A 12,692-nucleotide genomic window follows, 5' to 3' on the forward strand; every position below is an offset into this window, starting at 1 on the left:
GTCACCCTCTGCTTTCTACTATTAAGCCAGTTGTCTATCCAATTAGCCAGCTCTCCCTGGATTCCATTCAATCTAACTTTCCAGAGCAGCCTACCATGTGGAACCTTATCAAAGGCCTTACTGAAGTCCATATAAACCACGTTTGCCACTCTGCCGTCATCGACTTTCTTGGTCACTTCATCAAAAAAATCCGTGAGACGTGATCTCCCGCGCACAAAGCCATGCTGACTACACCTAATCAATCCTTGTCTTTCCAGATGTATGTATATCTTATCCCTCAGAATCCTTTCCAGTAACTTACCTACCACAGATGTTAGACTTGCTGGTCTATAGTTCCCAGGTTTTGCTTTGCCGCCCTTCTTAAATAAAGGCACAACATTTGCTACTCTTCAGTCTACTGGCACCTCACCCGTGACTAACGATAATGCAAATATCTCAGACAGGGCTCCTGTAGTTTCTTCCCTAGCCTTCTACATTGTTCTTGAATATACCTGGTCAGGTCCTGGAGATTTGTCTACCTTCATACCTTTTAAGACATTCAGCACCTCCTCTGCCATAATGCAGACTACTAAGACCTCTGCATTTACTTTGGATTTTGAGGCCTATTCTCTCTCTAGTTACTCTTTTTCTCTTAATATAAAATCTCTTTAGATTCTCCTTAATCCTCTCTGCCAAAGCAATCTCATGCCCCCTTTTTACCCTCCTGCATCCCCTATACTCCAGGGATTTGCTTGTTTTCAGCTGCCTGAACTTGACCCACACTTCCTCCTTTTTCCTGACCAGGGCCTCAATATCCCTCATCATTTAGGGTTCCCTACTCCTACCAGCCTTGCCCTTCACTCTAATAGGAACATGCAGACCTTAAGCTCTCACTATCTCTCCTTTAAAAGCCTCCCACTTGCCTGTGGTCCCTTTACCCACAAAATACCTACTCCAATCAAACTTTGCAAGCTCCTGTCTCATACTGTCAAAGTTCACCTTACCCCAATTTAGATCTTGAACCTGTGGTCCAGTTATGTTCCTTTGCATAACTAGTTTAAAACTAATAACTATAGTCAGTGGTCCCAAAGCGACCTCAGTCACCTCCCTCACCCTATTACCCAAGAGTAGGTCAAGCTTTGCCATCTCCCTAGTTGGGCCCTCTGTATATTGCCCAAGGAAACTTCCCTGAACACACTTAACAATTTGCCATCCCATCTAAGCCCTTAGCTGTATGGCAGTCCTACCACAGATGTTTCACCTATGTCAGGAAAGTTTAAAAATCCCTCAGTATGACAACTGTATTATTCTTGCAACTCTCCACAATCTGCCTGCATATTAGTTCCTCCAATTCCAGAATTAATGCCCCCCCACCTCAAAAAGAACGAGTTTATTTTCTTTGTTTCCCATTATCTCTTAAAAGCATGCAAAGTTTTGGGCCTTGCAATCAATATAGATATTTTACTGTGATTTTACTGTAGGCCCTCTTTAATGCATTCCCCCTGGAAACTGTTACTGGTGTGTTTTTGCTGATCTGCTGTTATAAAACTACTGCTAATCTGCTATGTCTTTTAGTTCTGTGTGCTTCATGTTACAGCTAGGCTCTTTGTCTACTGGAGGATGCCATGCTCTCCCAAGTTCTTATCCTATTAACTGTTCTGTTTTTGTCCTTTCTTCAATGATGATCCCAATGTACCACATCCCAGTGTCATGTAAGTTGATTAACATTTTTATCTTTTAAGGGTTTGTTATCTGTGCTTCTAGGTATGCACTTCACAAGAATCTTTGCCTATTTAATCATTAGGTTTTTTGTGCTTTGCATCGGATAAGCTAATATACTGAAATATACATGGTAAATAAACTGGGTGATGGATGTATTACAGGGAAATTAGCTTGTGGCTTTTCATTAGCAACTGATATACAAATGCTCTTAGTAATTAGATTTTTCAGGGAAGCATAGCCACCTTTAATCAGAAAGACTATATTTGTGAAATGGGACCACTGAACATTTCATGACTATTATTGCAAAAAAGATGAAAGCCTATGTATGACTGGATATTTTATAATTGGAAATGAGGGACGATATTCAATTCATAGGTTTCTCTATGGTCTTAAATGTGTTTAATGACCTATATAAGGCCCTACATGGTTCTCCCTTTACCTTGTTTGTGGTAAAGAATAAAACTAATGGTCATCATGACCACTTTCATCAGAAAGCACGATTGGCTTTTCAAGATGGGATTGTGTTTAATTTTACTCTTTCAAAAATCCATCTGCTTGGATATTCCTGAGAAGTGCAGGCAGATCCGTCTTTAGTTACTGGGGTTTCCCTATGTAAATTTGTGGAGTCCCGATTTTTTTTTATATAGAGATCCTTGCTGTGATGTTGGGCTCCTGGAGTACAGCACCTATCTCCTGTACTTTCCCAGGAGTTATGCTAAGCAATCTGCCTGCTAAACCTGCAGCAGGTTGGACCTGTTGCAGGTTTAACAACACTGTCAATCTAAGGGGAGAGGAATGGGTGTGATGGTTTCAGGTAAGTTGGATTTTTTTTTGAATTAACTGAAGTAGTTTTGTTGTCGTGAGTATTTAAAAGTGTTTGAGTTTGTTACTTTTAAGAATTATTAAAAATAGTTTTTTTAATAGTATCTGTTTTTGAATGTCAGCAATTTTTCACAAACATTAAAGTAATTCGCCAGTTGGATCATCTCATGGGCATGGTTGAACTGACTGTAAAAGCATTTTGGTAGGATTTACAACTTGCCAACCAAATTGGAACCAACTTTGGGAATCAAATTTTTGCTAGAATATCTACTCCACTGAACCGCTGACACAACAAATAGGGGATCAGTGAGCAGAGGTGGCTCTTAGAGGATTCCAAACTGTGTTTAAAACCTTGAAGAGTGATTTATTACTTTGTAAAAATGTGTGTCCTGTGACAAATTCAGTGGTGTGTCAGCAGAAACATTGTTCAGATGTTTAAAAACTTTGAGTAAACTTTGTTCTATATTTTGAATTACACCATTGTAGTGTTACAATTCTCGATTTAACAGATTGTTTATGAAAAGTTTGAATTCAAATTTATCAAGAATTTAAACTGAATAATACTGTTATAACATTTAATGCTAACATGTATCCTCTCCCTTTTCTGCAAACACGGGAACTTGATAGCCTTTTGGTACCTTGCTCATTCTTCACATGAAGCTTTTCACATTAATGGGGGCATTGGCAGGTCTCTTATTTCTTTCCACTCTCCTCCACCCGCCACCCCGCCCCGCCCTTTTTTTTGCATTAGTGTCAGAAAATCATTGCCACGTGTAATATTGGCTGTTTGTTCATAAATGCTTAGCCTGGATTCTGTCGGAATCATTTGGCTCGAGACCTCATTGCACGATTGGTCCAAACATCAACAAGATAGATGAATTCCAGAGGTGGAGAGAGTGTGAGTGCCCTTTACATCAAGTTAGCATTTGGCTAAGTATGGCATCAAGGAGCCTTAGTAAAATAGATTTCAATGGTAGTCTGGGGGAAAACTCTCCACTGACTAGAGCCATATTCAGTACAAAGGAACATAGTTGTGGTTATGGAAGACAAATCACCCCAGCCTCAGAACATGGTGATCAGGGTGGTCTTCCAGGCCCAACAACCTGCAATTGCTTTATCAATTATCTTCCCTCTGTCATAAGATCAGAAGTGCAGATGTTTGCTGCTGATTGCTGAATTTCACTTTTAAGTGCAGCGTGGGTAACAAGGTAGCTGATACTCATACAGCATGACTGGGTAACATTCAGGCTTGGGCTGGTAAGTAGGAAGTAACATTCACCCTGGACTAGTGCACACAAATGATTAAATTTAAAGAGAAATTCCAACCACCAACCCATGTCGTGCAATTGCATTATCATTGCTGAATTCCTTGACCATTGACATCCTGGAGATCATCATTGATTAGAACCCCAATTAGTCTAGCCATGTTAATATTGTGGAAACAGGAAAAGGTTCAAAACTGAGTATCTTGTTGTAAGTGATGCATCTCTTGACTTAGCATGCAGATGCTGGAAAGGTTTGCTTCAAATCCAGAGTGTAATAGTATTTTCCATTTGCAAGTACAGTGGCAACAAGACTTGTATTAAATAGCATCTGGAGCAAAGTAGCCCATTTCATCAGCTTTTACATTTACCCCTTTCAGTATAGCCACAATGGGTGCCATCTAGTAGATACTGTGCGTCAAATCACCAAAGTTTCTCAGCAGCATCTTCCAAATCCACAAACATTAACACCTAAAAGGCAAAGGCAGCAGGTGGTTGAGAACAGTATCAACTACGTTTTTCCTCCAAGTCATTTGACATCGAGGAGTGCAGATGCATTCCATTATTGTTGCTAGGTCAAAGCCCTGCTGTGAAATTATGTACACCATAAGTATTATAGTTGTTCATGAAGTGTGTTGCTGCCAGCTCTGGAGATGAGGAAATCAAATTGCCTTTGCAACCACATCTTGTGAATTAAAAAAAAATTAACCTTGTATGGATGTTTGCATCCATTACATTACATTGCATCTTAGGCCACCTTTAGAAATCAAGACAATAACTCAATTCACACTCATATCAAGTGAAAATTAAAGAAGAAACTACAGATGTTGGAAATTAAAATAAAAACAGAAAATGCCAGAACTGCTCAGCAGGTGAGGCTGCATCTGTGGGAAGAAAAACAGTTAATGTTTCAGGTTGAGTACGTCGCGACTTTGATCTGAAACATTAACTGCTTTTCTTTCCCACAGATGGGACCCTGACCTGCTGAGTATTTCCAGCATTTTCTGTTTTTATTTTTTCATATATAAAGTTGCTTGATGTATTTAATTTTTGTTGTTGTATTGGTTTATTCAAAGTCCATACACAAAATCTCTCAATTTGTGATTAGCAATTATGATACCAATCCCTATGATTTATCAATCTTGTGTGAAATGAAAGCTATAGCATTGATGTAAAAAATCAAGTGATTGATTGCTAATCAATCAAGCTAGTTGCCAAATCAGCTGCATTTTACTGTACACTTGTTGTTTGACAATCTGTATGATAAGTCATGTGGTAAAATAAATTCAATAGTCAACTAACAAATTTGAAACGCATACCTCTAGTTCTACAAAATACAACATTGGTTTAAAAAAATCATGGTATTTCAGTAAATGTTTGAATAAGGTGTGCTAGATCAAAGCTCTTCTGTGAAATAATATACATGAAATTATATACACCATAAGTACTGGCATCATTATCATAAGTTCAGGTATCATTTTGCTACCCCAAGCTTTCAGTATACTTTCATGTTTAAAGCTTGAGGTAGTAAAATGATATCTTCAGAGTTAAATAATGGCCAGAAATAATTTGAAGCCCCAGATGTTTTAGAAAATGTAGTGAAATGTGAAGCTTCAGTTTTGTTTTCTCTAACCAAAAGCCATATTCTGTTTTTCATGTGAACAGTGGATAACCAGCTTATGTTGCACTACATCAGGGATAAAACAGCAGTTCCCTATTTCTCCAATTTGGTTTGGTTCATTGGAAGCCATGTGATTGAGTTGGACAACTGTGTGCAAACAGATGAAGAGTAAGTTTCAAACCTTGGAATTCATGGCAAAATTTCTTGCATGCTTTGATAACTATATTGTGAAAGATGCAGACAGTAGACATTTTGCACATGCAAGCATATTGTTTTGTAAGATGTGAAACTTTGCCTAATTTATAATTCACACTTGAATTATCAGTACCATTTTGAAAATCCAATTACAGAACCTGTCTGAGTTACTGGTAATGCACATCTTAAAAAAAATTCACTGGAAATGTTTTAAAACTCAATAGGTTGTGGTTTTAACTTTGTCTTTATTTTCTTATTTGACATGATGAGGATGAATATATTTTAAAAAAAAGATTCTGCCTCATTAAATTTAGATTTTTTGTAGTAACTGAAGCTGAATATCCCTCTCTAAACTTTGCAGTCTATCATTTGAAATTTATGCATTTTTTATTATTAAGTTTGCCATTGTTCATTGAATCTTATTTTTCCTGATAATCCTATTATGTTTCCTTGCAATTAAAGATTATAACTTGGTCCAAATTCATACAAAAACTTGCTTAATACATGTGATTGCTGTCTTGAATTATTCAGAAGCCATACATAAAATCTCTTAATTTGTGATTTGCATTTATGATAATCCTTTTGTTTTATTCATCTTGTGTGAAACGACAGCTTTAGCAATGATGCATAAATCAAGTGATTAAAGTGATTTATCTCTGCATTACTATTTTTTTACTGTACTAGAATAGACTGTGAAATATGCATCAGTAAATGCTAAATGAGCTAAGCATTCCATCAACATTACAAGTTTGCCTTATTTGTTAGGACACTGAGATGTTGTCTTTTGGGTTTCCAAAATGTTAGGGCGAGGTTTTAGGGTCACAGACGGAGTCATACAGTGACATGGCACAGAAATGGCCCATTTATACTAACCCTATTTACAAGCATTTGATACGTAGCCTTCTATGCCTTTGCATTTCAAATGCTCAGCTGAATATGCCTTGAATGTTGTGAGAGTCTCTGCCTCTACCACCCTTTTGGATGGCATGTTCCAGATTCCACTCAACCTCTTGGTTTAAAAAATCCTCAGTTCTTCTTTAAATCTACTTTTTACTCTAAACCTATGCCCTCTAAGTTTAGACACCTCTGCTATGAGGAACAGTTTTTGACTGTCTACCCTATCTGTGCCCTTCATAATTTTGTATACCTCAATCAGGTCCCCCCTCAGCCTCCTCTACTCCAAGGAAATAAAACCCTGCCTTTCTATTCTCTTCTCATATCCAAAATGTTCCAGCCAGATGTCCTGGTGCATCTTCTCTGTACTCCTTCCTATAATGTATCAACCAGAACCAAACTCCAGCTGTGGCCTAAGCAATGTATTATAAAGCTGTACTATGACCTCCCTACTCTTACGTCCTATGCCCCTGCTAATGAAGGCTATGCCCCTTCACCTTATCTACCTATAAAGCCACCTTCAGGAAACCTTATTCTTGCATTACCCTGCACATTAGGATTAAATTCCATATTCGATTGTTCTCCTATCTTACCATCTGATCAATATCATCCTGTAGCCTAAGACTATCCTCCTTACTATCCACAACACCACCAATGATGTAATTTATGATTTACACTTGTAATGAAGTATGTGTTTCTCATGGTAATTTTTAACTCTTGTTGTGATAGGCATAGGAATAGAGGCAAACTGAGTGACCTGGTAGCTGAACATTTGGACCACCTACATTACCTGAATGATATCCTGATCATTAATTGTGAATTCCTGAATGATGTACTAACAGACCATCTATTAAACAGACTTTTTCTGCCATTATATGTCTACTCTTTGGTGACTCAAGAACAGGTAAAATTGTGTTATACTGAATATAATGTTAATTATAGCAACAGAGCAAAATTTTCTAGAAGACAAGTAATTTTAAATGGTTTTTATATTACATGTTTCTTAAGATTCATGTCACAGTGAAGCCATATAAAGAAAATTTATCCTAGCTATACGTGTGTGTGGGAGGGTGGGGACAGAATGGAGTGTGCTTTTACAAATAAGCCCCATGAAGCATCTCCAGCCAACAGATTGATTTCACTTTAGGAAGATGTGTAGTGTGGTAGATGATTCCTTGGGGTTCATTGGCAGACTTGTAGGTGTCTTTTTAACAAAGGGAAATTTTGTGATCCAGATGATGCCATTACAACTGTGATCATGTCGCACATGGATTCAAATGGAACGTGTTCTGATCAGCTGTAACTATGAGTAGGTTTCTGTTGTTGCTCACCAAGATGGCGAGGTGCTGCATAAAGTACAGGACATCTAAACAATGTGTGACGAAGTATGTTGCAAAATTGGCTTGTCATAAGGAGAAGCAATTTATTATCATCTGATGTTATGCCACCAAATAAGTTTTTTACATTTGTTTCTGGTATTATCTAAGAATTGATGGAAGGATTACATGGGCCAGTCTTATCCAAATTTATTGTAGCATGGAACTTAACTATATTAAAAGACAAAGGCTGATGTTGGACATTCCTGTGAACATTTGCTTGTCATTGTCCATTATTTAGTTTCATTTAGGATGGAAACAATTTGAGAAACTGAAGAAATCGCTTTAAGTTTTCCAACAGTCATAGAGCACTACAGCAGAGAAGGAGGCCCTTCGGCCCATCTAGTCTATGCCAGCCTTGTTTTCTGCCTAGTCTCATCTATTTGCACCCAGACCATAGCCCTCCATACCTCCCTCATTCACGTACCTATCCAAACTTCTCTTAAATGTTACAATTGAACACCCATCTACCACTTCCGTTGGCAGCTCATTCCACACACGCACCACCCTCTGACTGAAGTAATTCCCCCTCAGGTTCCCCTTAAATATTTCACCTTTCACCCTAACCTCTGACCTCTAGTTCTAGGAAAAGCCTGCATGCATTCATTCACCCTATTTATACCCCTCATAATTTTGTTTACTTCTATAAGATCTTCCTTCATTCTCTTGCGCTCCAGGGAATAAAGTCCTAACCTATTCATCCTATTCCTGTAATTCAGGTCCTCAAGTCCCAGCAACATCCATGTAAATTCTCTTTGCAATCTTTCAAGCTTATTGATATCTTTCCTGTAGGTAGGTGACCAGAACTGTACACAATACTCTAAATTTGGCCAATGTCTTGTACAACTTCAACATAACATCCCAACTCCTGTACTCAGTGCCCTGATTTATGAAGGCCAATGTGCTAAAAGCTGTCTTTATGACCCTATCTACCTACGATGCCACATATACTGTACTATGTTCTCGAACTAAAATTGAGAGAATATTGGAAAGTGAAAATAAAAGAAATTTTGTTTTGGAAATATTTTAGAGCGTTTTTAAAACAAAAACTGGAGTGACTGTTATAAAATAACTTTTATGACATGGACAATACCTGAATGTACAGGTATCACTATGTAGTCAGTAGGACAGTTATATTTTCATGCTATTGGAATGAAAGACAAGTTAATTAGCTCAACATTTTCATTCCAAATCTTAATACCTGCAAAGCAAAATGTGATATTTTTCCATTGCAGAATATTATTGGTTTTTAGAATGTCTTTTCTGAATAGCTTCAGAAGCTATGTTAAATTTCCAATGAAGTACAGATCTTTATACATCCAATATGATGTTGCAATTTTTGACATGCTTTATTGGTAAACATCCAAGATATTCTAAACCCAGGGTAAAACCTAAAGTTCAGTCATTTAGTGACTTTATGAAATAAATATGCCGTTAATTTCTGTTCTAAGTTAATAAGGATGACAAAAAAAATGACCACTTCAAAAGAAGACAAAACCATGCATTTGTATAGCATATGCCTTTAAAATCACAAAGTTTACAACAGAAAGGAGATCAATTCAGCTTAGAGTTAATACAAGCTATGTGCAATAGTAATCAAGCTGATCGTACTCCCCACCTTCTCCCAATAATCCTATAAATTATGTCATTTAAAGAACATTTCCAGGTCTCCTTTGTACACTGCAATTCCATATACTTCCACCACCAGCTCTGGCCACAACAGTGATAGAGGGTTTTTTTTTGTCACTTTTTTTGGCTCTCTTGTCAATCACATTCATTCTGTCCTCTGGTTCTTGATCCTTCTACCAACAAGAACAGTTTTTTCTGTCTGGACCCTTCATGGTTTTAAATACCTTCATCAGATCCCCATTTAACATTCTCTTTTCCAAGGAGAATAACCCCGGCTTCTCCAATCTATCCAGGTAACTTGTATCACCCAGCTCTTTTTCAGTAACCTAAAATGTTTCACCACAAACACAATGCTGTCACTTGTAATAAGAGAAACATTCTGTAGAGGGAGACATAGTTAAAGTTATCTTTTATTGTCTTAACCAAGTTCTGATATCTTTCCCTGCGTGATATTGCAGATCCTTCAGTTATTGGCTAAACATGAGTGATATTTTGTTAGAAAATGATGATCGGCAGAATATTTGACAAAGTTTGTTTTGAGGTTTTTTAGGAGCTAAACAGGATTTTGATTCCAAGATAAATAATATCTCCACTTGAAACATCCAGTTGAAAAATAGTGTTTCTGCTGCAACAGGAGTAAAATATTCATTTATTGGTACTGTGCCATACTACTGAAATGATGGATTCTTTACTGCAGTTATTTTTGCAAAGGTTTAATTTTGACTTGTAATAAATAGGATATGATTAGAGCATAGAATGGGTGCAATTAAATATCTAACAAAATGAGCAAAAATTATATATATTTAAATTATGTACATTTTGGACAAAGAAACTTGTTCATATTTCAAGATTATAACAGTAAATTTTTTTTGTTTACAGTCTGGTGATCGTCCAAAGATCAGCCGTCAGGCTTCATTATATCTCCTTTCACAGGTATGTAAGAAATAGTCTTCCATCCAAAAGTATCTGGTTTATAATGAAGCAGGTTTTGCAGTCAGCAGGGAGCCAACTGCACTTGCTGCTGACATATCTTAAGGAAAGCTGGAAGCAATTCCCTCTGACAGTTTTTAGGAAAAGGCTTGTAGGATCATTTACAGGTTGGCTCTGAAATGAATATGAAATCAGCACTACATGATGCGTTCAAAGCTACTCATGTCCACAAAGCAAAACAAGTGTGGACAAAATCCTAGACAAGCTTAGGCTGAAATGTTAAAGACTGAATGTTTCAGAGGAATTTAAAGACTTGAAGAATTTTACAAACAATTTTGATTGTGCTTTATAGGCACTTAAAAACTCCAAATACTTTACAACAGTTACTTTTTAATAAAACAAAATCTAAATTACAAACGTCCTCCATTCAAAGTAATGGGGAATCACTGCCACATGTCACAGGCTTGCTGAGTTCCAGCATTGGAGTGGAGAGTGCACTCCACTAATTTTCATGCACATGCAGAAATTGCAAAGTTACTCTCAGTTACAAGATGGTGAATACTGATAGTTTTGCTGTCAACCCACATAAACAGAACCAATTTATTCTAAAAGACAGAGGTCATTAATTTATAAAAAGAAGTTTAATGGCAAGTTAATTTGAAAACAAGAAGCTGACACTGCTGTGTTAAAATGAACAAATATAGAATACAATGCTACTTTAAAAAAAAATAAGCAGTTGATTAACAAATCAAATGAAAATTGAAAAGAAACTTTAGTAGTAGCCTATCATGTCACCAGGTTGGAGACTGCCCAGGCTTAATATGGGGTGCTGTTCCTCTAATTTGCATTTAGCCTTGACATGGCAGTGTGGGAATGGGAAGTGGAATTTAAAATGGCTAGTCACAGGGAGATCCTGGCTGGCACAGCGAACTGAGCAAAGCTGCTCGGTGAAGTAGTTACTCAATCTGCATTTGGGCTTCTTGATGTAGAGGAGGCTACAATGGGAGCACCAGATGCAATAAATAACACCATAGGATTCACGTGTGAAAGACTGCCTCATTGATTGGCTTTATTACAGCCAATCCACACCCTCAGTTCCCTGTATATCAGTTGTAGATTTTGGTTATGTAGTGCAGAGAAACAATTAACACTTACACGTATTGTAATATACAAGGAAAAACCATTAGCCACTGTGACAGTTATTTATAGAGAAATTCTGCTTATCTGTAGTTTGAGAAAATTTTTAAAAGTACCAGAAAATATATTGCTTTCATCGGGGCATTGTGATGAAATGTGGTTTTCATCTGGATTACACGTGGACATGCACCTGTTAGTTCACTTGGGTTCAGTCACAGTGGTTGCTCACTGGCAGATAAAACATCTCTGAATGCTTGTCTTGAGATTATCATTCAAATCAGGAAGTTTCTGTCTTAATTTTTTATGTAACTTTAAAAATAGTCTTTGGATTAGCTGTATCTGTCTTATTCGTAAATATTCAATTTATGATCGCTTTTCAGGATAGATCAGAATTTTCGTAAATTAGTTACAAGACAATAAAAGGACAAAACAAGGCTATCAGAATACATGTAGCATTTGAAGTAAAGCAAACAGAGTTCAAGTTGAAATAAATGAACTGAAGGCTATTACAAAGACATGCTGCATAGTGGGACCTGAATATTAAAGGGTATATATAACTTAGAAAGGACAGAAACTTAGGAAAATGTGGAGAAGTGACTCTTAATTAATGATGGTCTTTGTGCAATAGAGAGTGATGTGCAAATTCAGGAAACCAGGGTTTAAAAACACATTGTTTGGAGATGAGAAACAATAAAAGCATGAAATTGCTTGTGAAATTGGTGCGCACAGATGGATGGAGCACAAAATAAATAATGGAAACTTATCAGAGACTTAGTGGTAGTCCTGTGGATTTTAAACCTATAGATTGGAACAATCAGATGAACAAAGGTAGCCAAGGTGCGAGTTCATTACATGTTTACAGGATATTTTCTTGGGTCACCTCCAGGATATTCTGCTCTAAGAGCAGGGTACAAGTGAACCCCCACATTATGGGGGGGTGGCAACCTTAGAAAATGGTCCATATTGCAATTTTCCATAGCGTGAATGCATGCATCGAATGCAAGTTGGAAAAAAAAACATCTTGTTTATTTACTTTTCTTTCACATTTTGTAAGAACGAATTTTTATTCTATATCTCGGATTCTTTGGTAGTGATTTGTGAATTCTGTAAGGGTCAATTTCCTTT

The 12,692-nt window shown here is 37.1% G+C and overlaps 1 protein-coding gene across 3 annotated transcripts in view; it reads left to right on the top strand.

The window, feature by feature from the left end:
* Positions 1-12,692, top strand: part of clec16a (C-type lectin domain containing 16A) — a 180,055-nt gene that overhangs the window by 34,098 nt on the left and 133,265 nt on the right. For all 3 annotated transcript variants that reach the window (XM_052021126.1, XM_052021127.1, XM_052021128.1), the window contains exons 6-8: positions 5,451-5,574; positions 7,225-7,399; positions 10,380-10,433. In XM_052021126.1, the coding sequence (XP_051877086.1) occupies positions 5,451-5,574; positions 7,225-7,399; positions 10,380-10,433 (353 nt within the window). The remainder of the gene's footprint in view (positions 1-5,450; positions 5,575-7,224; positions 7,400-10,379; positions 10,434-12,692) is intronic.

Source organism: Pristis pectinata, chromosome 8, assembly GCF_009764475.1.
Source record: "Pristis pectinata isolate sPriPec2 chromosome 8, sPriPec2.1.pri, whole genome shotgun sequence".
In the NCBI taxonomy this organism is placed as follows: Eukaryota; Metazoa; Chordata; class Chondrichthyes; order Rhinopristiformes; family Pristidae; genus Pristis; species Pristis pectinata.